Source organism: Molossus molossus, unplaced genomic scaffold, assembly GCF_014108415.1.
Source record: "Molossus molossus isolate mMolMol1 unplaced genomic scaffold, mMolMol1.p scaffold_m16_p_4, whole genome shotgun sequence".
NCBI lineage: Eukaryota > Metazoa > Chordata > Mammalia > Chiroptera > Molossidae > Molossus > Molossus molossus.
The window spans coordinates 77,906,564-77,934,558 of NW_023425377.1; the positions used below are offsets into that span (position 1 = coordinate 77,906,564).

The 27,995-nt window shown below is 53.2% G+C and overlaps 1 protein-coding gene across 4 annotated transcripts in view; it reads right to left on the reverse strand.

The window, feature by feature from the left end:
* Positions 1–27,995, reverse strand: part of KDM4B (lysine demethylase 4B) — a 110,583-nt gene that overhangs the window by 22,263 nt on the left and 60,325 nt on the right. For 2 of the 4 annotated variants that reach the window (XM_036240335.1, XM_036240334.1), the window contains exons 11-13: positions 11,609–11,805; positions 3,180–3,281; positions 2,599–2,798 (exon numbers count right to left, since the gene is read on the reverse strand). In XM_036240335.1, the coding sequence (XP_036096228.1) occupies positions 2,599–2,798; positions 3,180–3,281; positions 11,609–11,805 (499 nt within the window). Of the gene's footprint in view, positions 1–2,598; positions 2,799–3,179; positions 3,282–11,608; positions 11,806–27,995 lie in introns of those variants that run through there. The other 2 variants (XM_036240336.1, XR_004956427.1) reach the window with 2 other exon arrangements.

The following is a 27,995-nucleotide window of genomic DNA, read 5'->3' on the forward strand; positions in this document are numbered from 1 at the left end:
AGCCCCCGGCCTGCACGTGCAGCCCTGGGGTAGAGGCCAACCTCGGAGAGCTCGTCATTAACCATTACAAACCAAGCTCGACCACCCAACTGCCTTACAGAACGTGCAGATTTGTTCGTACTTCTTGCAAATTCTTACCTCCTGGAGCACACAATGCCAGTGCAGGGCCTGAAGGACCGAGCATGTGAGCACCAGGTGCCCCTCCCAGCCCTTCCCTACCCCGACTCTGGGAGTCCCCAGGAGTAACCCATGGCTTCCTCTCTCTTGGTTTTAGTGTGTGTATTCTGTTATGGGCTGAATTGTGTCTCCATGCCCCCAATTCCTATGCTGAAGTCCTTCCCCCTGTGCCTCAGACTGTGGCCTTATTTAGAAAGAGTCACTGCAGTTGTCATGAGTTCAGATGAGGTCATCAGGGTGGCCCTAAACCAATGTGGCTGGTGTCCTTATGAAAGGGGGACATTAGGACAGAGACACTGGCCCAGGGAGAATGCAGTGTGAATGCGAAGACACATCTACAAGCCTCAGGAGGAACCTGTTCTGCCGACACCTTGGTTGTGGACACCTGGTCTCCAGACCAGTGAGACGAGACCCCGTTTCTGAAGCCCCCATAGCCTCATCTGGGTGCTTGGTTAGGCAGCCCAAGCAGACTCAAACGCTCCCTCAATAATCCACCATCTAGCTTGGCGAGTTTTCTGCACTCTAAGTAAATGAGACATTGTATATATGTGCTCCCTGCGACACTCAAGGCTACATCTGCGAGTCCCCTGGGCACAGAACGGTGACCTTCACTTCTCCCACCTGCAGTGCAGGGTGTTCTCACTCCTGCCCTGTGAGCTGCCGGCCAGTGTCCAGACCTCCCTTGACCTCTCTTCTCCTCCCTCTCTCCCTCCAACTAGATTTGGATCAACACCCCACACCCTGCTGGGATCCTGCAAGGAACTGGAGAACCCCGAGAGAGTGTGGGAGAAACTGTACTTTCACATGGGGGAGTTCTCCCAACACACATGGTTCCTCCATTTATTTAGCAATTCTTCCTTGCTTTTCAAAAATGTGTCTAATTTTCTCCATAAAGGTCTTATTTTTTGTTAGCTTTGTTCCAAGGTGCTTACTCTCTGGCTGCTTTTATTGTAAGCAGCCTCCAGATAATGATGCCAGCTGTTGGCTGGCCTGTGGGAATGAGACCTGGCTTCTGTGTGGGGCTCACGCTGCCACTCTGCTAGATCTCGGAGTGACTTGGCTCAGTCCTAACGCCCCTGTCTACGCAGGAGATCGTGTCTACGTCCAGATGTTGCCAGTGCATGCTTCTTCTCCAAGCAGGCGCCTTGTCTCCCCATCTTGCCTTCGGGACCCCTGGGTGTGTTGGGTCGTCTGGGAGTGCGCCAGAGTGCAATATACCCAGAAACTCTCCGCTCTTCCCCTCATCAGTGCCTGAGGGCCCTCCTCAGGGATACTCACCCTGCCAGCCAGGGCACACAATCACTCCCTAACTGGGAACCCCAGCAGCAGCCTATGGGTATGTCAGGTACATGTGCCTGTCTCAGACTGACCCACAGAGAGTCACCTCGGATGTTGTATCCTGATGAGCATACTCTGAAGCAGGCAGGGCCATGCTGAGCTCACATACTCAAAGACACAGCCACAAAGAGGGAAACTGAGGAACCAAGCAAGAAGGCTCTGGGGAGCTATGGCCTGGGACTAGGGCCTGAAGTACCACTGCCAGCCCCTATTATTGCCTGGTGCCTAGAAAGGACCAGAGAGTAGGGGGCCCCTCCTCTATCCTGGGGGTGGGGGGTGAAGCTGCTATGTACAAATGTGGGAGTAGCTGAAGCTGTAAATTAGAAAAATAAAACCAGTCATAAAGAAGAAAAGGAAACACTGTAAAACACGGGAGTGGGAACCTTTAAAACACTCACATGTTAATATGTCATGGCTTTGGGACCCTGTGCTGTGTGAAGGACATGTTTCTGAGATACTCCTACCCCAACCCTGGCACAGCTCAACAAAGTCTGGCCACAAAAAGCAGGCTGTCCTCATTTGGATCACACCTCTGCTGTGGCTAAATGTTTGCATCCCCTCAAAATGCACTATGTTGAAACCTACCCCCCAACGTGATGGTCGCAGGAGGCAGGCCTGCGGGAGGTAACTGGGTCCCTCGTTAACTGGGTCAGTGCCCTGACAGCAGAGGCCGCAGAGCCAGGCCCTCCACACCGGCCGCGGCAAGAGGGCAGCCATCTGTAACCTGGAAGAGGGCCCTCGCCAGCCCCGGCCACAATGCACCCCGATCTCAATTCCCAGCCTCTAGAACTACGAGAAACAAGTGTCTGTTGTTTTTGAGCCGCCCAGTCTGTGGTGTTCTGTGATAATAGCCCAAACAAACAGACCACCTCTCTCCCGCTTGTGGGAGAAGGGGGACTTTGCACAGCACCCTGGAATGTACATGTTTTATGAAATGCCTCATCCAGCCAGGAATCATATGAAGTGGATTCTTAAAGAGCAGAGACTCGGTGGCCACAGTGAACGCTGGCTCTTTCCACTGCTGGGCCAGGAAGGAGCCAGCGTGGGCACCAGGCCTGGCCTGTCCCCTCAACTGTAACTGACCTTCTGTGCCCTCCACCTCCCGGCCCTGCGGCGGCAGCTGGGGATCCTCCTCCTCGTCCTCTGGGTCAGCCTCCTGTGCAGCCTCCTCCTTCGCACTACCGCTGGTCTCCTCCGGAAGGGCTGCCCCAGCTGCCCCCTCCCCTGGCAACTTGGGGTCTTCTGGCTTGGGCTTCTTGGGCTGACTGCGTTTCCGATGAGACCTGGAGAGGGAAAGTCATTAGACAGGAGGTGAAACAGCAGAGGGGAGAAGCCCCAGGTCTGTACTTGGCAGAACAGAGCCCCCACAACCAGGATCAGGAGACAGAGGGCCCCCAGGAGGTGGCTCCAGGGGGCAGGGGAGGGGTGGTGGAGGGAGAGAGGCCTGTGAGGGGAGGGCAATAGGGATGGTGGGGGTCGTGTCAAAGCGAGTGCCAATGACAACTGGAGATGGGATGACTGGACAAACCCCGGGCTCCAGGAGCCCGTGTGTGTGTGCATGTGTTGTGGGGGGGTGGGGGGACAGGGGACAGGGAGTGAGCACGATGGAAACAGCAGCGGGTGGAAAATGCCTAGACAACAAACGAGACAAAAGGTGCACTTACGACAGGCCCGGCTTTTTGCTCTGCTCTTTCTTCCTCTCTAGATTTGGTTTCCTCTCCTCCTCAGTCTTTTTCCAGTGTCTGCTTTCTTTCAGACTAATTTGTCTAGAATGTAAATGTCAGGGCGTTTTTCTCTAGGACTGGTATTAACTCCCCAAGACGCCTCATCTAAGGGCCTCGATGTGGGCACCTGCTTCTGTCCGGCTCCCCGTTTGCCTCCACTCAGGCTCCACGCCCAGGGACGACCTGCGCAGGCCCTCCACCCGGTCCCCAGCCTCCAGGGCGGGGCCCGGGCCAGAGGGATCCCCACATCCAGCCTCCGCTCAGGGTGTCACAGCCCTGGGGAGAGCAGGGGCAAACCTCAGCCCTCAGTGAGAATTCAAGCTGAGGCTTAGGTATGGCTTCTTAGTGAAAACAAGGCGGAATTAGGATTAAAAAGGAAGAAAGAAAGCAACAAAAGGGGTGGGCCTGCAGATTAGTGGCCAGGGCACCCCTACAGGGGTTCTGGGAAAGAAAGTCCTGGAGCCTTCCAGGGAGGGGACAGAGCGGTGTGTTACTGACAAGAGGGGTGTGTTACCCCAGGAGCTCAGGCAGAGGCAGGTGTGTGGAGAGGTCCAGCCTTGGGCAGCGCACTAACGCCCTCCAGGGAATAGGGATGATGCCCTCCCACATGGCTGCAGGTTCCAGGCCTCACGACCAGCCCCCACTACCTAGTCAGCAGCCTGAGAATGTCAATGTTTCCGAGAGAGGTGCTGGCTGCGGCTTCCCTCCGTCCACCAATTCTCCATGCGGCCCCGAGGGGTCAGACCTGGACATGGAGACCTTACGGGGGTCCTTGTGGCAGCCACACCTCCAAGGACTGACATTCACCAAGGAGAAGCAAGCCTACCTGACTAGGAATGGGAGCCCAGGGAGGCCCGAGGGCTCCTGAGGCCAGGACCCCCACCTCCCACCTGGTGGTGCCTACAGCAGTGGACCTGACAGCATCCTTGCTGCCTCCCAGCCCATCCTACTCTCCATGCTGGCTTCTGGGGCACCCTCTCCTAACTGTCCCCTAACACTGATCTCTGCTGGTCATTCTTATGGCTTGGCTGCCTAATTCAAGGGCCCTGGTCTTTGCTGCTCTGTCTCCCGAGCCCAGGGGGCACGTGACAAGCCCCATTTGATGTTTGCAGCATGAATCACCCCATGACCAAAGGCGAAAAGCAGGGAGCATTCGGCGGGGGGTGGGGAGGGGTTGAGCAACACGGGCAGAGGCATGGCATCACACATAGCATGGCGTGCAGGGTCACTGCGAAGGGGGCAGGGTGAGGGCGGGAGGGGACATGGGAGCCAGAGATGCTCTCCACCACAGCAGAGCCACCAGCAAATTCACACAGGGTACGGTTGGGAAATGCCAGGACTGGCCCCACAGAGACTGGCGGGCAGAAAACCCCAGGACCTGGCAGTAGATGCAGCTGGCTTTCGTCACCAGCTTTTACCTGAGGAGGGACTTTTCTCCAAGTCTGGAAAGGCTGTGGGGCTGCAGGGCTCAGTGCCCAAAGTGAACCCCCACGCTGGCCCTAGGCAGCATCCAATAGAGGGGTGTCGTCCTACTACCAACTCACCTGGCCTTGGTTTCCTGTAGCTGCCCAGCCCCTCAGTCCCCTCTCTCACCCTCCTCTCACCCGACCCCAAACTGGCCCTGGAGGCCACTTCTGACCCTGCCCAACTGCTGCCAGGGCTAACCAGGGTTGTCCCCACTGGGCCCTATCTGTCCCAGAGAGCCCAGACCTTCCTCATCCCCCTACACTCCACTGGCCTCAGAGCTCTGGGGCCCCCCAGCTCCAGTGCCAAATCCCCAGAACCACCGCTCCTCCCCAGTGCAGAGACCCCCAGAATGGTTGGAACTAGGTGGATAGACTTAGGCAAAGGGCCACACCCTACTGCAGGGAGAAGGCAAGTTGAACATCAGCAAGCAAAAAATACATAAGATGGCAGATTAACACAGGAAGACTCTGGCCAATCTCCCACAGAGCTGGGGGGAGAGGCACCCACCAGGCACATCCTACTCATATTCTGACCCTAACAGCATCCCCTGGGCCGCTCCTTCCTCTTTTAGATGTTTCTTCTCTTAGTTATTTCTATGTGTTTCCTCATGCTGCTTCCTTTTTTTGGGGGGGTCATGGCTTCCTTTGCTGCACTTAGTTACCACTCAGGGTGTGACCATGCTTCCTGCTTCCACACCCACCAGCTTCTCTGCTCAAATCTGCCACCATCTTCAGATGTGAAACTCCACCTTTATATTCTTCTGACTGCAAATGCTGGTCATCCACGCCACTTGCTCTGCAGTCTGTCTGCTCTTCCTGCAGTCAGCAATGGTCTTCTCTCAGATGCTCAGCTTTCCTGGTTATCGCCAAGCTCCAGCGTGGTCTCCTACACAGGGTGTCACATACTCCTCATGGCATCCTTATCTTGAAGTGGGTTTGGATTCTCCTGGGCTGAATTTGGTTTCCTTGACTCTTTTTTCCTGGCTGACGCCATTGTTTAGCTAGAACACACCCTCTAGTAGCTTCCTCAGAAAGGAAGAGAAAGCTGGAATTCTGCATGTCTAAAGATTCTCATTCCTCTTGCACATTTAGTTGGTAATTTAACTAGGTACATACTTCTGGGCTAAAAATTAATTATTTCTCTTCTTCTTTTTTTTTTAATCCTCACCCAAGACTACTTCTCCATCTATCATCAGACAGAGTGGGAAGAAGGGAAGAGAGAGAAATATCAACACAAGAAACACACATTGGCTGGTTGCCTCCAACACGACCTGACCAGGGCCAGGGACGAACCGCAACCGAGGTATGTGCCCCTGACCGGAATCGAACCCCAGACGCATTGGTCCACAGGCCAACACTCTAACCACTGAGCCAAACCGGCCAGGGTTCTTCTGACTTTTGTCTGTTAGCTCGTAGCACTATGATTGCTAAGTTCAATGCCAATATAAAGGGTCACTGTGAAGGACGCTTTATGTTGACATGTTTATTCATTCCAGAAGCTCGGGGGACCTTCTGTTTAACCCAAGAGTTGTGATGCTCCGAGGTGTGCATAATTTTCATCCCCTGGGCCAGACTCATTAATCTGAAAACATACGTCTTTGGTTCCTGAAAAATGCTCTTCTCCCTTTTCCTAAAACTCCTAGGAGAAGCTGGAGTTCCTCGATTGAGCCTCTGACCTTTCTGTCCTGCCCTCTAGGAGGTTTCTCAAGTTATCTCCCAACCCGTCCCTTTCGTTTTCTTTGCTCTCATTTTAGCATCCAAGAGCCATCTCTTTCCTAAATTTTTCTTTTTATAGCGACGGGTGCTTCTGTCATAAACACACAGCCACCCATCTCTGAGGAGGACATGTGAGGTTTCTTCTGCTCCTTGCCTCCTCTCTCTTTCCAGGGAGTGCTGTTTTCCTTTTTGTTTGAGACGCTCTCTGTCTTCTGCTGAGAGTTTCCTCAAAGGTTTAGGGGCCCCTGGCTGAGTTGTGTGAGGGACTAAGGTCGTTGGCAGCTATATGTGTGTGAGCAGGAATTGCTGAAAGGGACGGAGGGAGCAGGAGCCCTGTCACTTCACGGGGGACCCCCTATATCAGAATCTGTAGCTTTGCTCTGGTGGGCCCGGGAAGGGCCCTTACAGTCTCTGGCCTCGGGGTTCGGGGCATGTGGGGCTGGCAGCCAGGCTTCCACACCTCACCCTCAGGAAGGCCCCTCCCCCCGGCCCAGGGCCACCCAGTTTTACCTCACCAGGCAGCAGGGTTAATGTCCTCTGCTGGGAAATAGGGTTGGATGGGGGTGCCCCAAGCCCAGCAATTCCTTACACACCTGCCTTCAGCCCACCTTGGCCCTGTCCCAGGAGGTGCCCGTATCTCGGAATCCTATGCCTTTCCAAAGTTCCTCAGCACAAATGAGCCACACCCGTCTGAGAGCCCTTGGACTGAGTTCTCTGTGCTGCAAAGTCAGGTATCACCTGTCCATCCTTTCCTTCTTTCCCAAGTTTGCTGCCGCTGCTCAGCTGTCACGGTCTCCTCTCCCATTCTTTGTCATTCCTTTACGGTCATTTTAGTGGCATTTCGGGGGAGGATGGAAATAAACACGCACTTTACTCCTCAGTTTTAACTGGATATCACTTAGTTAAGTTTATACAAATCAAATATTAGAACTGAGTCCATATACCTATACTAATATTTCCAAGATGGAAGCAGGTGTCCTTAGACGCCACATGGCAGGAGAGGCAAAGTGGGGGCTCCCCATGAGCCTCCACCCTATGAGTGGGCTCAGAGTGGCTCCAGGCTCGGTCACTGAGGGGCCCAGAGTACACAGTCCCTCTGTATCCTAAGGCAGGGCTGTCAACTCTCACAGGACCAACTTTTACCCAGGACTTCTGACTTCACAGGGGGAATTTTAGGCAGCCAAGGTAGCTGGTGCCAGGGAAGCCCCTGGGTCAAGATGCAAGGGGCTGTGAGCTGTGTACCCCAGGGCCCTTTTCCCCTTCACCTGGCCCCAGGACATGTGCCCCCTTTCCTCCTAACACTCCCGCCCACACAGACGGTGGATGTGTGGCTTTTAGAGGCTTTGCTTTGAGAAATTGCCAAGGGTGTTCTGGGGAAGAATAATTTAGGAAACATTCAGTAAGTCGCCAGGGCAACAAGCTCCTTCAGGGCCTGGCAGGCCCCAGGGGTCACAGGGCCAGTCCCTTAGAGGCTAGAAGTTGTGTCTGTGGGGAAGGGCTCAGGAGCATGGCAGGGCCAGGGCACCCATGGAGGGAGTGGGGTCAGAGGCTTGAAGTGTTCAGTGTCAGGGCGAGGCATCCAAGGGGGCGCTGAAGCGGCTCCTGTCTCCTGGTTTCCATGGTGATCCAAGGGTGGTGGCAGAGGTGGTGCAGGTGGACGAGCAGGACCGGAGGGCTCTTGGCCACACTCAGCTGATGGCCTCCACCGTGGGCAGCTAGAGGTCACAGCCAGTAGAGCCAGCAGGGGCTGGGGTGGGACAGAACCAGTGGGCCCCAGGGAGGAAGCACATCTCCTCTCTGTACGAGCATGCTGGTGGCAGCTCAGATGTTCTGCAAGTGTGTGTGTGGCAAGCTGAGCGCACACCTGCAGCAACATGTGGTCCATAGGCTGCGTTTCTCGACATTCTCATCGAAAGTAACAAGGAGGCAAGAGGAAGATAGTCTGTGCGTGGAGAAGGGCTGTAGGCAGGAACGGGAGGTCAGGAGCCTGGCAGAGACCCGGCCTGGCTGAGGTGCCAGACTCTATGGTGGCCTGTCCAGCAAAGCAGGGGTCCCACCTGGTGGTGAGGGCTGAAGAGGCCATACAGCAAGGAGCAAGAAGTCCCAGCTTTGTGCCCTGTTTGTTATGCGGGAGGCTCAGTTTTGAGATTTAGGCATGGAAGGTGAATCCACGGGAGGGCGACAAGGACCAGGAAGATCATTCTCTTGGAGAAGCTAATGCCTGGCCTCTGCTCTGAGGTGGTACAGTGTGCGGGTTGTCAGGAAGGCTGGGCCCTGTGTGGGGCTGGCCTGGGACCTGGCTAAGTCAATCTGAGCAGGGATCGGGGAGAAGTTACAGAGCCAAAGGACAAGGTGAGGCTGCAGGGGAACATGGAGAGTGGGAGAGCGGGGGCAGTGTGGATGGACATGGCGTCCACTGTAATGCCACACCCTCTGTCTAGGGCAGGAGTTCCCAATCAGGAACACTGGGTAGTGGCTGGGGACATTTGTGGTCATTAGGACTGAGGGAGCTCCTGGCACTGACTAGGAGGGGGCAGGAATACTGCTCAACACCCCACAGTGCCTGGATGGACCCCCATAGGGAATGACCAGCCCAAGTATCCACAGTGTAGGGGCACAGGGGACAGTGGGGGGGGACATACAACCCTGGTCTAGAAGCCACATTTGCCTCTCTCCCTGTCTAGCCCAAGCCACTCTTCCCTCAAAACAAATTCTCTGAGGCTCAGGGGAGCACAACCTCAGTGGAGACAAGGCACAGCTGGGCAGGGGCAGGATGGCCATGTATCATGGACACAGAGCCACAAGAAAAGGTACAGGCAATTCTGAGTCACTGACTCTCAGGTGGAGGGGGCAGCAGTCTTGGGCTTTGAAACGTCAGTCCCCCAATCAACCTTTTCAGAGAAAGCCCCTCCGTGACTTAAAAAAAAGAGAATCAGTCTTATTTTACATACTGAAGGCTTTAAAGAAAATTATATCCTTGGGAACAAGACTTAATTTGTTATTCAATCCACTGTCGGAATATTACAGCTCCCCAGGTTGGAGGCAAAGGAAGGCCAAGGCAAGAGAGGAACGTTCCAGAAAAGAACAGAGCGTGACAAACGGGCCAGGAGCCCTCCACTGAGGGCTGGCCAGGGGAGTGCGAGGGCGCAGCAGGCAGGGAGAGGGCCTGTGGGAAGCATCCTGTGCACACAGAAGGTTCTGGCTAAGGGAAGCACAGCTGGCGGGGCCCCTGGTCCTCTAATCCCATCAATTTCTGGAGTGTGCGCATATTTACTGGCAGTCTGCTCTGTTGACCAATTAGACTGAGCCACAATCAATTAGCCATTATGCAAATGCTGCATCGGGCTCTGCTCAGCAAGCTCATCCTGCTAGGAAGGATCAGAAGCAGCACAGATTGGTCTCACCAAGAAGTCACTTTTCAGGAGAACACACAGGAGAGCGGGAATCAAAAGGACAGACAACAAAAGAAATCAGAAAAGAGAGACTCACCTTCAGGCGAGCTGTCAGGAACAGACGCGAAAGCATTCTGGGCTGATGGAACATTCTCAAAGAGAGAGGCCAAGGGGTGGGGGAAACATGTGGGTGAAGCCAGGACTGCCCAAGATTCTGGATTCACAGACCAATGCGTTGAAAATTAGAACAGCCCCGTCGGGGAAGAAGGTTCTTGACCAGGCAGGACCACTTGGCCAGCATGATTTTTCCCAGAAAGACTTCCAAGGGTGTTTGTGCAGTGTGGGGGTGTCAACAACCGGGCACAGCCACAGGAACTGCCTGATCCCCCACCCACTCAATGGCCAGTCCCTAAGGCCAGCTGTCCATCATCAGGAGGAACAAAAGAAGCCAGAAGTGACCAAGAGGCTGCAGATGGAAAACCCTGTCCAAGGCCCAGACCCACCACTGCCTGTTTCAGTGTGGCTCACCAGCTCAGAAAGTTGTTTCCATTTTTAAGTGGTTCAAAAATTAAAATAATAATAATACTTTGTGACATGTGAAAATGATATAACATTTCAATTTCAGTGTCCACAAATAAAGTTTTGTTGAGGCACACTACGTTCATTGTTTATGGAATGTCTGCTGTCTGTGGTAGCCTTCATGGAGTTGAGTGGTTGTGAGAGAGACTGGCCAGCGAAGCTGAAAACATCCAAACCGGCCCTTCACAGGAATGCCGGCCAGGCTCCGCTGAGCTGGGACTCCCTGCCACAGAGCACAGCCGGGGCCCAGCGAGGACTTGCTGAGCATTCTTTGGGCACCAAAAATGAGTCTTTTGGAACTGTCTGAGCATCTCAGAGCCCTGAAAGTCTGGACGTTTCCCAGAGAAGAGAGCAAAATGGGACCGACGCTTCTGGGGCTGCAACATGACGCCAGGAACAGTGCTCACTGCTATCTCACTCCTGGCAGGAAGTCGATTTCCTCCTCCTCCTGACCTGCCACCCATGTCCCCATGGCCAAGTGCTGATGCCAAGAGGGTGCAATCACTTCATCTCCTCCTCCTACACTGGATGTCAGGCACGAGGGTTGGGCAACCACCACGCTGTCGTGAAAGGCAGGGGCCAGGAGGGGGCTCCCTGAGATGGAATGGGGGTGGCAAAGGATGTCCCTGGGGGGAGACAACTCACTCAGTGACCTCCATGACTGTGAATCTGAGCAGCACATTATCAGAAAAGCCAAAATGAGCAACCAAAACACAAAATGGCAGGGGCCAACGGGCCACAAAGACCAAACACTGGACCCCTGTGCCCCATGACTCCATCACGGTACCTGCCATCACTCAGAGCCAAGAAGGGGCCCAGCAGCCCCAACACAAAGACATGGGGCTCTCTCACCTAAGGTCACAAGCAGAAGAGGAAGAGGGACAGCATGTGCCGTCTCAGAGAAGAAACCAGATGGCTGGAAGATCAAAGGGTCAGCCTCCCAGGAGCTGGTGGACAAGGAACAGGAGGGAAACTGAGTCTAACAACACAGACACTGCCTGCTGCAAGGCTTACCAACTGCACACACAAGAAAGTCAGCGCTGAGAAACACACTCTGACTCAGAAGCAGCAAGAAACAGAAGAGGAGGAGAGGAAAGGAAAAGAGGGAGAGCGGGAGGGGACAGCCTGTAGTCACCTGCCAGCAGGGAGTGGCTGGGGCAGGGTCACTTATGGTCACCAGCAGAGCCAGGCACAGGGCATTTCCTTGGCAACTCACCTTCGGAGGAGCTTGGCCTTGAGTGAGGCCCGGGAGGTGCTCCAGGTGCTGAGCTCAGGGCTGCTGAGGGCCGTGGGCCTGGTGTGGTCGAGCACCGTGAGGTCCTTGCCTTGCTTCCACAGCTCATAGCGCTCTGGCTGCAGGATGCGCACGAAGACATCCATGGAGATCTTGACCATGTCCTTCCGGCATGTGCACTGCAGGAGGCAGGAGAGAGACCCTGTGAGCCCAAGGTTCGCCATCCCACACCATTACTCATCATGAGACAGGAAATGGCATCAAAGGCGAAGGTGAGGCTGCTGAATGTCCTTTTCCAAGCTGTACCCCCCACACACCAAAATAGGAGTCTCTGGTCCATGGTGCCAAGGAACAAGTGCCAGGCAGCCCGGAGCAGACACTGACCTGAACGGGAGGATCCCTGTGTCCAGAAGCTTCAAGCAAGGGGCACACATGTGATGAGGATAGGCTCACACAGGGGCCCTCTCCTGCTCTGAAGACCACCCCCTCTAACAAATTACATGTTCTCGGAGCCTCTCCCTCCATGTTCTAGTGTCATGGTCCCCAGGGCTGGGCATGTGCAGGAGGTACCATACCACACTTATCCTGGTGACACCTGACACCTGGGGGATACCAGTTGTGGGCCAGAGAAACCAGGCAAGAATCCCAGAATCTGAGAGGGAGCCCTCAGTCAGCAAGAAGAACCCAGGTGGCCCTGGCCTCCCGCTTACCTGTGGATAAGGCCAAGACAGACCAAAAAGCATCTTACTGTGAGATGGAGGGAGAAACAGAGTATTTCTAATCTAGGGCAGGGTTGGCAGCCTCCATAAAGGGCCAAGCAAGTCTTTTCATCTTTGTGGGCTACATGGTCTGTCACAACCTCCAAACTCTGCACTGTTGCTGGGAATCATCATAGATACTATATAAACTAATGAGCATGGTTACATACCAATAACATTTTATTTTCAAAAAGAGGCGGGGTCAGATTTGACACAGGCTGTAGTTTGCTGGCTTCTGGTCTAGGCTCCAAAGGATGGAGCAGCCCCTGGAATGGGTGGTAGACTTCTGGAAGAGGTACCTGGGGTACTGCACTTGCCCCCTCTTAAGCAGGCACTGTTGTGGCTTCCTTCTGGGAAAACACATACCTGTGGACATGCCTGTGTTGAGAACTGTGACAGGAGTCCTGGGCGTACCTGCCCCTCAGGGACACCTGCACTGCAGCCCCCAAAAGCTGGGAACTCTCGTGGCCACTCTACCTGCCTCCCTGTCAAATAAACAGGTTGGAAACCCTTTCCAACCGTGGCTAAAAACTCATTTCCATTTTAAATGCACATCTCTCCCTCCTTTTACAGCCTTCTCTGTCACTGCCGCTTTCTCAGTGGAAATGAAGGAAACAGAAAGGAAAACACTTAATTAAACGAGGCAATTATGTATGCTGCCCTCACGAGTCCTTCAAACTTCCCTTAGTTTTCTCTGGAAATAGTAAAGTGTATGACCCCAAATCGGAGGCCGCTGGGGGTGGAGGTGCAGGAGAGGTGGCAAACAATGTCCTGGGACTTTCCTGCAGCCCCAGCATCCCAACCTCCCCACTCCCAGCCTGGATCTGGGAGCTTGGACTTGGGAACAGCAATGACACAACCACACTGAGAGGAAGGAAATATTTATGGCTAAGAGATTCCCAGCAAACTCAATTCATTTAATGAAAATCTGCACAACACAGAAAGGCTGGCGGTGTAATTTGGCTGCAGAGTGGCGAGACCACAGATGGTGCCCGTGTTTCAGAATCCCGGCCGGGCTGTGGCCTCCTCTGAGTCACCATCAACAGTGGCTTAAGGGATTTATATCGAGCGGCTCTGCAATTGCTTTTCCTTTAAGTAACTGAAAAAAGCACCTGTGTGCACTCATGGAGTGGGGCACACAGACTCGAGCCAGGGAGTCAACTGCACCAAAGGCCTGGGGCCGGGCCTGGCCCCCTTGCCCAACCAGGACAAAGCCACTGAGGCCGGTTCTGGGTGGGTGGGGTTTGTCATGGGTTGGGGGGAGAGATTTGGGGAGCATGGGCACCTGGTAAGAAAACAGTAGAAAGAAGGCAGGTCCTGTGGGTTCCACGGGAGGGAAATGACAGCCTATTGGATTTAGGACTCGGTGACAGTCACCTCTGTGGCCTGAGCAGCTGAGCTCAGGCGCAGGCACTGCAGTCCTGTCATTCTGTTTCAGCCCGACAGTTTGGGTAAGGAAGTTGCTAAGGTAACTTCCTAATAGGAACTTTCAGGGGCTGAACATACCAGACCCGCAACCGCTCTCCCCACCTGGCCATCTTCTGTTCTGGGGCCACAGGCACAGTGGAACATACATGCAGCTGTTTCACTTCAGCCCAGCAGCATGCACAGAGCGCCACACCCTGCAGAGCTGTCCTAAAAAGGGCTGGAGCAGGCAGGAAACCAGAGACTGGTGCTGGGAGTTCTCAGGGCAGCCTCAGAGCACGGACCAGGGAGGGAACTGAGTCTGAGAGCAAATCGCTATTGTTTTCCCTGATCGTCCCCCTCCAGCCTCTGTCAGGCTCCCAAACCTTCTGGGACAGGTGTTTTCATACAATCTGCTGGACTGACTGAAACTGACAGCTTCTGCTGTTCTCATTCCAGCTGCTCCACCTGGCAGTCCCCCATCAGCACCGCAACAGAGACAGAGTGCACCCTCCAAGGGAGTTTGACTATGTCATTAGTTTCTGATGGAGAAATCAAGCGCCAATGGGGGAGAAGGTCTGAGGGGTCCTACATGCCCCAGGATCCTCGGTTTTGTTTTGGAAGCATAAAGCACTCAGCCACCAGAACCCCAAGAGGCAGGGGCTCCAGCTCTGAGTGCCACTAAGTAATGAGGACCCTGAGCAGCCAGTCCTGCTCAAATCAGCCAGGGCCCAGTAGCTGGTGGTTCCATAGTGCTGAGTGGGGCATCTGGGGACAGATGAAGGAGTAAAAGCAAAAGCCAGGGGTCTGAGGGGTGGGGGTAGATGATGCAGAGTTTGTGGCCTGGGTCCTACTGATGATCTGTTCCCACAGATGTTCTGTTCTGAGACAAGCTGCCTTTTCAGTGGTTCCCCTCCCCAGGCTGCCTGCCTGCCTCGGGGTGGGCCACCTGTCCAAGGGGTAAGCCTGTCCACCGAGGGTTCAGCCCCCACCTGCTTACCCCATCCCAAGATCCTGGGCCCAGCACCTGTGGCCCCTCCCCCATCACCAATGATACTGGCAGAGTACAGAAGCACGTTTTGGGCTGGGGCTGGGTGGGCACCCCTCTTGACACCCCCAACACTCATGAGCAGAAACTGGCTCTCAGATGGTGCCTAACATCAAAAGGGGCCTGACAGCCTGTAAAGTGTGCCTCAAAGAGCCCTTGACAGCACCACCGTTCCAGGACCTAGCTGCCTGTGCCGGTTTAATTAATCAGCAGAATGCGTTCAATGATACTCCCTGAATACAGGAGGAACAAGTGCTATTTCAAGTGACAGCAGAGAGAAGCACAGCTCCACCCCCTGCACACACCCCAGAGGAGAAGGAACAGGATGGCTTGGCCACTACTGCCCCATGCAGCCCCCAGCAAGGCCAGGCTGCTAGAGACAGCAGACACCAGCTGCCAGCCAGACAGACGGAGGTACAGCTCTGACAAGCCTGGAACAAAATGCGGACCATGACTCCTTTCAGCAAGCACATCCCTCACCTCCCCCACTGGGAGTCTTGCCCAAAGAAGTGAAAAATCCAGACAAAGCCGTTCTGTTTCATTACTGAGAGAAACATACATACACACACGCACACAGGAAAAACTCTAACCATGCTGATCAACAATTATGGACAGACTGGATAAATGATAAATCCACCCAGCACCATTTAAATAACAGAAACATTCTTAGGAGGGTCTGTTATCTAAAGAAACAAAATGCACAGTCAAGAATACAGTAAAGAGCCCCCAATTAAGAGCAAAAATTTTTAGAGAAAGACAAGGACATTCTCAAACACCAACCATGGTTCGTTTGTGGAGTCAAAAAATATTTTGTGCTATTTATTTTTCTAAATCTCTTTATTGAGTAGGTAAATGATTTAAGTCAGAATGGGCAAATTATGGGATGTGGGCATATCTGGCCTGCCACCGTTTTTGTAAATACAGTTTTTTTGGCATACTGCCGTGTCTACAGTTACGTCGGTGCCGCTATGGTGGAGCTAAGCAATCACCAGAAGACTGCATGGCCTTTAAATCCCCAAATATTCACTCTCTGGTCCTTTACATAAAGTTTGCCCAATCTTGATTTAAGTCATAAAATAATTTTTACAGGGTAATTTCTACAGAGTAAGGACCTTGGTGGTGAACTAGCCACGTGCCAACTTGAGTGAACTGTATGAGCAACTGCAAATGTGTGCTATGGGCTCAGTTGCGTCCCCCCAAATTCCTATGTTGAAGCCCTGAACCCTAATGTAACTATATCTGGAGACAGGGGCATTAGGAAATAATTAAGGTTAAATGTGGTCATAAGGGTAAGGTCCTGACCCGATAGGTCTGGTGTCCTTTTAAGAAAAGGAAGAGATGCCCGGCTGGTGTGGCTCAGTGGCTGAGCGTTGAGCCTTGCATCAAGAGGTCACAGGTTCGATTCCCGGTCAGGGCACATGCCCACGTTGTGGGCCTGATCCCCAGTGGGGAACATGTAGGAGGTGGTCAGCTGATGTTCTCTCTCATCGATGTTTGTATCTCTCTCCCTCTCACTTTCTTTCTCTCTAAAAATCAATAAAGAAAAATTATATAGGAAAAAAAAAAAAGAAAACGAAGAGGCCCTGGCCAGGTTGGCTCAGCAGTTAGAGCATTGGCCCGTGGACCAAACAGTCGCAGGTTCGATTCCAGTCAAGGGCACACTTTGGTTGTGGTTCTGTCCCGGGCCCTGGTCGGGGTCATGTGGGAGGCAACCAATTGGTGTGTCTCTCTCACATCGACGCTTCTCTCTGTCTCTCTCTCCCTCCCTCATTCTCTATCTGAAGATAAATGGAAAAATATCCTCAGGTGAGGATTTAAAATAAAATTTAAAAAAAGAAAAGACAGCCCTGGCCGGTTTGGTTCAGCGGTTAGAGCGTCGGCCTGCGGTCCTGAGAGACCTGGGTTCGGTTCCCGCTAAGGGCACGTACCTTGGTTGCAGTTTGTCCCCGGCCCTGGTTGGTTGTGTGGGTGGCAGCCACTCGATGTGTTCCTTTCACGTCGATGTTTCTCTCCCTCTCTCTGTTCCTCTCTCTCCCTCCCACTCTACCTGAACAAAAAATGGAAAAATGTCCTCGGGTGAGGATAAAAAAAATAAAAATAAAAAAAAAAGAAAAGACAAGTAAGAGACTTCAAATCTCTCCCAAACCCCTCACTCCCTAACATGTGAAGATACAGTGAGGAAGTCAGCCATCTGCAAACCAGGAAGAGTCCTCACCAGAACTCAATGACACTGGCACTCTGATCTCAGACTTCCAGCCTCCAGAACTGGGAGAAATAAATGTCTGTTGTTTAAGCCACCCAGTCTCTGGTACTTTGTTACAGTAGCCTGAGCTGACTAAGATGGGTGTCCTAGAGGGGATTTATGACTGTCCCATTCTTTACTGAGCATGGTGCACTGCACATTCTCTACCACCTGCTTCCAGAATCCAACTCTCATCATGTGCCAGGAGCACTTATAGGGCCTGGTGCTTGGAGGCCTGGTCTTAGGTTCCACCTCTAGATCACCCCCCCACCACCTGCAACCTGGGCTGGTCACTCACAGTGAGGAACACTCCCCGCCCCCCATAGTCCAACAGGATCTCTGTGGGCCTGGGCCAGCTGCACTTCACCCACACCAGGGTCCAGACCCTGCCTCAAACAGGATCTGGTTGCCCAATGGGACCTGCCCCTTGCTGACTAGAGGTACAGTTCCCCTCCTAGCAGAGGCGCTAGCTCTTAACCCAAGCCATAGATTTCACACAATCTGCCTGGGACTGCCCCAGGGTTTTTGTGTTAATGAATTCAGACACTCATAAATAAAGGACGCATGATGGAGATCTTTAAAATGACACCTCAGGAATGAAAGGGTCAGGTCCCTGGATCACTGAGAAGTGTTTACTGAGAAGTGCTGTGCCAGGGCCTATAGCAGAAGATGAAAAATGAACAGCTTTCGAGGTGGGATCTTCTTGTATCTTTTGTGGTGGTGGGTATGTGGGTGGGGGTCCCTCTTCTCACTGAATCAGTCCAGATATGCCACACCTATAAGCAGTATTTATATGTCACTAAGAGGAACGTCTAAGATGTGGTCCGAGTTATAGGTGTGGCTTCCCTGACAATAGTGCATCGAGTTAAACGCTCCGAGCCTTCACAACAGTCTAACGCAAAGAAGCATGCACCAAGGGCCTTTAATTTCCCAAGGTTTTAGATGTTTAAAAAGAAAGGCAATGATTTTAGATTAGATTCTGCAATTGAGGCCATAAAAACCCAGAGCAAAATGGTTTCTGACTTTTAGCTCAAAATGAGTCCCATCTCCCATGTCTGAACTATTATACACTCTAAACTAATAAGGCTGAATTGATGCGATCTCACCACACAATGCTGGGCCCTGGCCTGCAGCAACTTACAGCAGCATTATGGAGAAATACACACATGTGCGGATACAGGAACATGGGTGCGGAGAAGGGCTACATCCTCTCAGGATCCACTTGACCCTCCTCTTGGTTGCCAGGAAGAAGCACCTACTATTCAATAGCTTTTCTGCTTCTGCCCCTCCAGTTACTGGCACTTTTGCCCAGAAGAGGCCCTGGGGGAGGGTCCCTTCTCTTGCCTCCTCTCCCATCCCGTGACTAAGCCTCATGGACTCCAGGGTCCACGAGAACCCTGGTGTGCATGTACCCAGCTCCAGGTCTTCAGTGAGAGGGAGCAGAGAGAGTAGAGGGAGGAAATGGGGGGACAGGACAAGCAGGGAGGAGAGGGGAGGGGAGGAAAGGAGGTGAAAAGGGAGGCAACAGGGAGGGGGAAGGGAAAGGACAGATGGGGGTTTGTCAAGGCTGGAGCCTCACAGGGCAGAACCCCGGCCACGAGGGCTCAGGTCATTCCCCACACAGGGTGCCCCAACACAGAGCCTTCTGTCACATAAGCAGCAGCAGCCTATGTGAACCCAGTGGCTCAAACCTGTCATAGACTCATACAAAAGGCCAGGACCTTGAGAGCTCCAGCCAGAGGCTCAGCAAGACGCACACTTGTCACTTCCAAATGACAAATGACAAGAGTTACAACCACCAAGTCTAGGGGCCCTGGGCCTAATGTGAGCACCGAGCCAAGAGCAGGGAGGCTGTCGCCTTGCGTCAGAAGACTGACACATCAAACAGCCCGACAACTCATGCAAGGGTCTCCCAGGAACTGCTGCTAAGTTGGAAGAAAATGAGAAAACAGGGTAGGGTGGAGGTTGCCACCGGTTATCAGAGCAGGGCCTTGAGCAGAGACAAATAGATTTCTTCTTTCCAAAACATGAAAAACAGAAATTGGAATGTCGTCTGGCTCAGAGCTGGTGGCCCGTGGGGCCCAGCAGCCCTTGGTTGGAGCTGTCCCAGCTGCAGAGGGCAGAGGGCCCATGGCACCTGGGCTCCCCATCTTTAGGGCACATGGCAGGGCACCTCCCAGAGTGATGGGCCACCAGCACAAGACCCTAACTGCTGCTGGGGACCTCACTGCAGGATCATAACCAAGGACTGGCCACCTCAACTCCACTTCTCCAGGCTTGAAAGCAAAATAAATTTAACTTTTTCACAGAAATGAATATGAATGTCCAATATGACCCAGAGGATCTTACTATTTAACATCGCCATGGCATGAGGCATGCAAAACACTTCACCACCACCAAGGACTGCTACCCAACAAGCAGGTGTCAATAAGCAGGCAGGAGGCCCTCATCCCCTGGCCCTACCACTACCCTGTTACCCGCCCCTACGCCTGGCCCCTCTCCAAACCTTCCTCCAGGGGTGCCCAGCTCCACATTCCCTACGCCTCTCTGGCCTTGATCCTTGACAGCACTGAGGCGCCAGGGCCCTGATGGCTGGTCACCCAGTCACAGCGGAAGTGTCACGGCAGGACTGACAGCAATCAAAGGAGTGCCACATGCTCCTTGTTGGGAGCTTGCAGTGTCTGTCCGGCTCCCTGGACACGTGCGCAGTCCCGACAACAATCGTGAGCCTAATGTCAAGTAATGGTGCTGAGCTGCCTCGGAGCCCTGGGGTCCAATCGGCCATATTTCCCCAATTGAAACAGCACTGAGCTTGACTCAGAGGTTACCTCTTTTAAAAGGGCTGACTAAACATTAGAGTTTGCTCATATAATGTAACAAAGTGGAAAAGTGGCCCTGGCCAACTTGGCTCAGCGGTTAGAGCGTCAGCCTGCGGTCCACAGAGACCCGGGTTTGGTTCCCGCTAAGGGCATGTACCTCGGTTGCAGTTTGTCCCCGGCCCTGGTTGGGTTGTGTGGGTGGCGGCCACTCGATGTGTCCCTTTCACATCGATGTTTCTCTCTCTCTCTCTCTCCCTTCCACTCTATCTGAATAAAAAATGGAAAAATGTCCTCTGGTGAGGATAAAAAAAAAAAAAACAAAGTGGAAAAGTGGAGACAACAGACCTAAAGAGAAAATTGTTAGATGTGGTTCACTGAAATCATCAACTCAAACAACAACTGGCTACAGGGGGAATCCCTCTCACTTTCTGATCCAAACAGCAGCACCAACTCCGGCCGAAAGTCAGGAACCAGACAGGATGTGCAGGGTTATGCAGCGCCCAGTAGACTGCTCTCCAGCCTCTGAGACTGTCCTAGGGCTGCATGGAGGTGGGGGCCTCAGGAAGGAGAGGTGGGTAGGCCAGACGTGGCCTGTCTCCCAGCCGACTGGGCCTGACAGACTGATTGCTCGGACTGACTACTCACTGTCACCTGCAGGACCATACATCCAAACCCAAAGGCCCCCTCACTCCCTGAGCACTTCCTGGCCCTGGCCATGGAGTCGCCGACCCCGGGACCATTCAGCACCCAAGACACCTCCACCCATTATCTATATCTGTGCTGTTTGATGTGGTCGTCACTAGCCTTCATGGCTCTTAACTAGAACCTGTGGTTGCAACTAAGGCCCAGATGTTTAATTTTACTTCATTTTAATTACAGTTAAATGGCTGCAGCCACTGGCTTCTGGCCACTGCCAATGTTGGACAGTGCAGCCTGGCCCTGGTCCTTCCTTCTCTCTCTGCTCACTAAGTGGCTCCACTGTGCGCCCAGATCCACTGTGCGCCCAGATCCTTGCCCCCCCCTTCTGCATCCCCCACACCCCTTCCGATGCAGTCCCACTGACCCCACACTAAAACCAAGGCCCGAACTCTCCCTCCTCTCCACCCCACTCCGCACACATCCAGACAGTCTCACTTCCTTTTTCTTCTCATCAGGACTTTGTACCTTCTGTTCCTGGTCTGAAGTGATCTCTGCCCCCATCCCCATGCTCCCAGGAGTACAGGGCTGAAGAGTACCCCCAAATTCACGACTACCAAGGACCTCAGAATGGGACCTGATTTCAAAATAGGGTCTTTGTAGATATAACTGGTTAAGGTGAGGACCTACTGGATTAAGGTGGGCCCTAAATCCATTGACTAGTGTCCCTATAAGAGAGACAGTTACACAGGGAATGGTCATGTAACAACAAAGGCAGAGATTAGAGAGAGGTGTCTACAAGCCAAAGGACAGCAGAAAGATTTCCAGTCACCCCCAGAAGCTGGGAGAGGAAAGAAGGACCCTCTCTGGAGCCCTCAGAGGGAGGATGGCCGTGCCTGACACCTTGGTGTCAGACTTCTGCCCTCCAGATGGGGAGGACAAACTGCTGTTGCCCAGCTTCCCAGTTTATGGCATTTGTGACAGAGGCCCCAGGACATGCACACACCGGGCCTCACCGCAGCATCCACTGGAACCTCCCTCCTCCAAGCAGCACCAGCCGGCCCTGCTGTGGCTGCTCAGCTCCATTATCCCTTTTGCTTTTTGCAGTTTCCCTGGGGTCAGAAGTCTTTCCGGCATTCTTGTCCCTTATCCATCTCCTCCTCTGTACCTCATCAGTCTCATTCCATATCTCCCAGCAGCTGGGGAGTGGGTACCAAACAACAGGGGTGAAAATACGTTTCTCATGGAACGATCGGGGTTAAATGTTGGGGGGCATACCTGGCACTTCAGCCCACAAAGCGTTAACCTCCCAAAGATGGGCAGAAACCGAGCCAAGAAGGTGGCATCTGCTCCAAGGGCTCAGACGCAGGCCCCCCGTTTCCGGTGTACTTACCAGCACTGCAGCAGAGATGCCACAACAAACCAGCTCATTAGGAAAGCCACTGGAAGCTCTCAGAAGCACTTCAGAAACAAAACAATTAAGATGCCTGGCAGGGTCTTCGGCCTCAGGGCCTGCACCCCACCACTCCTGACAGACAGCTGTCCCCAACAGCCAAGGACTAGGCAAGATTTTGAGGACCTTCGACTGGCATGATACTGATCCCCAGGAGGCCAGAGACCATCACCCTCTTTCCCTTTCTACCTAAAGCCTCATCCGTGTGTCAGTCAGCCTCCCCAGGCTCTGCAGGCATGACCTTGACCCTTCAGGACGTGTCCCCTTCCTCTTCCTGTGCCCTAACCTGGGGGGGCCTGGTCACAGCTGGACAGCCAAGAAGGTCCTTCTGCCTATCTGTGACAACCCTCCCACCCTTTCTGCACAGATGACAATGACAATAACAATAATAATAATAAACCCAGGGTGCTCTGAGCCAGGCACTTCCCAAGGGTGTTCCCATAACACTTCCAGCAGCCCCTGCCTACTCGGAGGACAGAGCCAGGCCCTAGTGCCACAACGCCAGCCAAGGCCTCTCTTCACCCCCCGGCTTTCCCTTCTCCTGCTGAGTGAGACCCACTCTCCTTCTCCTCCCAGCTCCATCGCCGCCACCACGAGGGAAGCCAGCCCGGCCTGACCTCGTAACAAACCTCATCCATCACCACAGCACTTGCTTCGGCCAAGAAACAAACTCTTTCCCCAGCAGGACAGCCTGTGGAAGGTGAGTGAGGGTGGAGGCAGGTTCAAGACGTGGGAATGGGGGCCACATCCTCTATCTGCCCATGGAGTCCCTCCACCCAGACCACACCCTCACCTAGAAAAGGCCCCAATCCTCCCTTTGGGTCAGAGGTGGCCTCTGTCCCCTGGAGCTCACCAGCTAGCAGCATCAGCGGAGGCCTGGACAGTGGAGAGAAGAAGGAGGAAGGAGGAACTTACCCACTGAGGAGCCTTGCTAGCTCTCGCCAGGGGACACCAGTTGATGTCTGGGACATCTGTGGTTGTCATGACTGGGATGCTCCTGGCATCAAGTGGGTGGGAGCCAGGGATGCTACTCAACACCCCACAGTAGCCAGGACGGCCCCACAAAGTGACTCTGCCCCAATGTCAGCAGTGCCGAGGGGGAGAGACCTAGTCTGCAGATTTGAATCTCAACCTCCCAGGAAAAGCAGTAAAGCCATGATGAACAGTGGCAGGCCCACTGACATAAGCATCCTTCTCCCAGTGCCAGATGGCCACGCGCCTGACAACCCCCCAGAGGAGACAGGGGAAGTAGTACCCAGGAGGAGTGGGTGGCACCCCACCCAGGGCCTGGAAGCCCCCACTCCCAGAGAAACTTGGGTGTGAGGACAAGCATGGATTTCTCAAGCCCTCCCTCTCAGCCAACAGGAAGTCTGAATTCAGTTGCCTGTAACCTGGGGACAACCCCGGACACGGGGACAGGAGTTGGAAGAAGAGAGAGGAATTGGGGCCAACAGGAGGTCGGGAGGTCTGTCTGCCACCACCACAAGAGAGCTGCAAAGTTCCCGAGAGGACAGGCAGAGCGGAGGCCTGTCAGAGCATCAGCTCTCAAGGATCCACAGACAGGCACTGATGCTCTTCAGGATGCACTCAAGAGCCCCGTGAACAGAATTAACAGAAGCCACAGGAGCATGCAAGGCGAGACAGAGGCTGGTGTGTTCACTGAGAGGAAGGGGCTGCAATTATACTTGTGATTCTTTGCAACGTGTTCCTGCCTAGCCGAAGTGAAGCTTGTCACAGGGGAGCTGTGCTGGAGAAGAGAGCATATGGAGAAGCAGGAATCTCCTGCAGATTGTGGGCCTGAGCCTCCTGCAAGCCCCGAGCCACCCCTGCAGTGGCAACAGGGAGGGAGGCGCTGAAAATGAAGGGTAGGGACCACAGGCCCTCACTTCGGGCCCTGCCGGGGCTGGGCCAGGGCAGCAGGTCTCTGTGGCCTCAGAAACCCCAAAACTGGAAAGAAAGTGCTTCTCAGGGGAGTCCACCAAGTGATCAAGTCCTACCCATGCTAAGCCAGTGGGGGGGGGGGGGTGTCATAAAAGAGTCCCCAAGACCAGTCTTCCTGTGTAGTCTCACTGGGAGCAGCACTGCTCCTTGCTAGAGGCAGAAGAAACCTTCCTCTCTTATGTTGGAGCACCTCACACCGATGCATACAGCATGTTTAGGGTATTAAAACTGGGGCACTAGGAAAAATGGTGTAAAAGGGTTTGGGGGAGAGCATGGCATTGATGCAAAAAAGGCTGAGAAACATGCCTTAGATCCACCCTTCTAGACAAGGGCTCTTGCCTGGAGCAACTCTGCCCCCAGGAGACATCTGTGGTTGTCACACTGGGGGTTCTCCTGGCATTGAGTGGGTGGGATGCTGCTCAACCTCCCACAGGGCCCAGAGAATGACTGAACCCCATTATCACAGTGCCAAGGGGAGACCCTGCCTGAGATCCATCCTTCTAAAGTGGATCCCACCTGCTCACAATGGTCACTCCAGAATATGGAGTTAATTCCAAAACTAAACCAAGTAGGGAAGGGGAGTGCTGGCTCTGAGGTCAGACGTAGGGGTCCCCCCCACCCAGTTTCAGCTCTGGCCCCCTGCACCACTGTGGGTGTTACAACACCCTGAGCTTCCAAGGGAATAGGCTTTAGACAAACCACCAGGGACAGTGACAGAAAGCTCCAGGGGGAAGGAACAAGGGGAAAACAGATTTCATGTGGCAATTTACTGTGGACCCTGTGCACCGGGCCGCCTGAACCATCAATCAGATGGTCAGGGAGGCACAGATGCTCAGGCGGGCAAGGCAGGCATCTCGGACCCTGGAGGCTCAAGGTGGGGTCCCCATTCCTGCCTCCTCTGCCCATCTCCACCCCTACCCCACCACCTTCCGCCACCTCACTGTGGGCTCCAGGTTAACAGCCAGGAGCAGGCAACATCCTTACCAAAGAGAAGGCACAGGCTCTTAGAGGCAGCAGGAACTATTGGGCTCACATTTTACAAGTGATTGATTGAGTTGATGTACCTCAGGCCGGGGTTTCAGAAGAGGCCCCCACCGTGATAGTGGGAGTGGAGGGAGTAAGGGCCACCTCCAGATGTCTCTCCCCTCCTCCACACTGAGCAGAAGCCCTCCCTACTTGACGCCTCTAGGGGGAGCTCACAATTCCAGGGAGGCTGAGTGCTCAGCAGCCAGCGCCCAGACAGCTGGCAGAAAACTAGTTAAGTACAGCCAGGCTCCTGGCCTTGCAAAGCGGGTTTTAAATCTCTCTTGCTGTTTAATCCTGCAGTCCAACTCCTTCAGCATAGCCACTGAGCCCATGATGGAGGGGAAAGGCCTTGTTAGGCTTCGCCCAGCACCACCCACCTAGAAAGCAGCTGGGGCCAAGCTAAGCTAATCCAACATGGCATTACAGCCTTGTAGGACTAATTTGAGTTCAGACCTAAAAAGGCTGGTACATGCACATTTTATTTTCCCTGAGTAAGAATGGAGCATCCCTTTGATCTCCCTGTTGGTAATTCCACTGCAAAGCCCGCCATCTGAGTGTGTGCTGGGAATCATTCTCTGAATCAAGCAACATCCCCAGAGGCTGCTCCAGACACCCCACAAGCACTAGACACCCACCAGGAGGAGGCCACTGGCTTGGGAGACACTCAGGGCAGAGAGGGTGTCTCCCAGACCCAGCACAGGCGCAGGCCTCCAGTGGTGTGAGAGAGACAGAGGAAGGTCGAGGGCATTCAGGGTCTGGCCCTCTTGCTGCTGTGACCTTGGCAAAGTCTCTTTCCCTCTCTCTGGTCTTCGCAAGGTCATGAGTCCCAAGTCAGAGTTTGATGCATATTGGTGACATCAGTAAAGCTGGAGAGAAAGAGACAAGATACAGAGGGAGAAGGAAAGGGAGAGAGGGAGAGAGGAAGAGGAATCGGGGTGGGGACAGACACCTAGGAGGTGTTGCTCTAAGGAAATGGACCACTCACAGTAAAACGAAAGCAGCAGCGTGTGACCATAGGCACATATGGTGATGACTGTGGCTGGTTGAGGAACTCACCTGAAGCCTACTATGACCTCAGGCCCCATAGAGTCCTTGGGTCCCCAAGGCCCTCTGGCTCTGCACTCTTACCCTCTCTGCTGGCCGGGGGTCCTAGCTCATTCTGGGACCTCTCCTAAGCACATAATAGGTGTTCAGTGGGCTGGGTTTGTGTGTGATGTTCTATGCTTCCCTGTCCCCAGGCCAGGGCATGGGGAGGATAGGAATCTGGGCTCAGAGCAGTGATGGCTGGCCTTGATATTAGGTCCTCATGGTTTTGGCTTATTTGACTTTTAAGTCCCATTTTAAAAACAAACCAACAAACAACCACTAACGACAATGACAACAATAGAACCCTTTCACCTCAAAGGGCTGAAGGGGTTTATGGGGGAAGTACCCAGGAAGGACCAAGATCACCCACCCTCCCCCAAAGCTACATTTGTTTTTGTTTTTTAAGTTGCAGGAAAAAGATAGAAACTTTTTGAGAATTGGTGTATGTTTTAAAGGCATACCAAATTCTCCCACATAGATCTAATATCTGCCAACATCTGGGCAAATGCCTCTAACACACACACACAAAATTGGATTGCATTTCATGGTCCAAAACCTACTTATTCATTCAAAGGGTCATATCCATCTTGCCACACCAATATACACAGTGAATCCATTTTCATGGCTGCATAATATCCTACTGGTTCACCCAATCTGGTCACAGATATAAATTTCCCACTATTAAAACTAACAATGTGTCCGGCCAGTGTGGTTCAGTGGTTGAGCATCGACCCATGCGCCAAGAGGTTGCTGGTTCAATTCCTGGTCAGGGCACATGACCAGGTTGTGGGCCCGATCCCTAGTGGGGGGCATGCAGGAGGTAGACAATCAATGTTCTCTCTCATTGATGTTTCTCTCTCTCTCTGCCTCTCACTTCCTCTCTCTCTAAAACCAATAAAGGAAAAAAAACCAAAAAACTAACAATGCAATGACTATCCCCGAAACCACCACGCACTTGTAGAAAAGAAGAACTGCTACATCAAAGGAAACACACATACAACTGATGGCAGACGCCCTGTGGAGGCTGTCCCTTAGGGCCCACTAGCAGCTTGCCAAGGGGTCAGGGCTCACACCCACAGCCCCCAGGCCTCCTAGTCCCGAACACCTTTCCCAGTGGCATGAATAAAAAGAAATGATAACACCCTGGACAGTTTGGCTCAGCGGTTAGAGCGTCGGCCTGCAGACCAGAGAGACCCAGATTTGATTCCCACTAAGGGCATGTACCTCGGTTGCAGTTCATCCCCAGCCCTGGTTGGGGTCATGTGGGTGGCAACCACTCGATGTGTCTCTCTCACATTAATGTTTCTCTCTCTCTTCTTCTCTCTCTCCCTTCCACCCTATCTGAAGATAAATGCAAAAATGTCCTCGGGTGAAGATTAAAAGAAAAAGAAATGATCCCACTGGTGTTTAGTCTGCTTCCTACACAACATACATGGACTATAGGAGTCTGCTTGGTGCACACAGGCATCCCCTTATAAACCTGCCCACACCCTGTGGACCAATCTTTTGTGAGCTGCTTGAGTATCTTTTGCTCATTTTTATACTGGGTTATCTTTCTCGATCTGATAAGAACTGTTCTTGGTAAGATTTTTTAAAAAAAAACAGCTTTCTCTCAGTATGATAACAACTAATCTGGGTGGTAGAATTTTCTTAACAGCTTTATTGAGATACAATTCACACACCCTACAATCCATCTATCTGAAGGGTACAGTCCAGGGTGGATGTGCCTGCTCGGGACAGTTCACATCAATGGAAACACACGCTAGCCTTTTGTGCCTGGCTTCTCCCACTGAGTGCTGTGTGTTTCAGGTCCATCCACACTGTAGCGAGTGTCAGCGCTTCACTCCTTTCCAGGCCAGGTGGGTGGCAGAAATGGAAGGTCTGTCTTCCCTTCTTTCCACTTGCCTTATTTTCTGATTTTCAACAATGTGTATTCTTCAGTCTCCCACAGCTGAT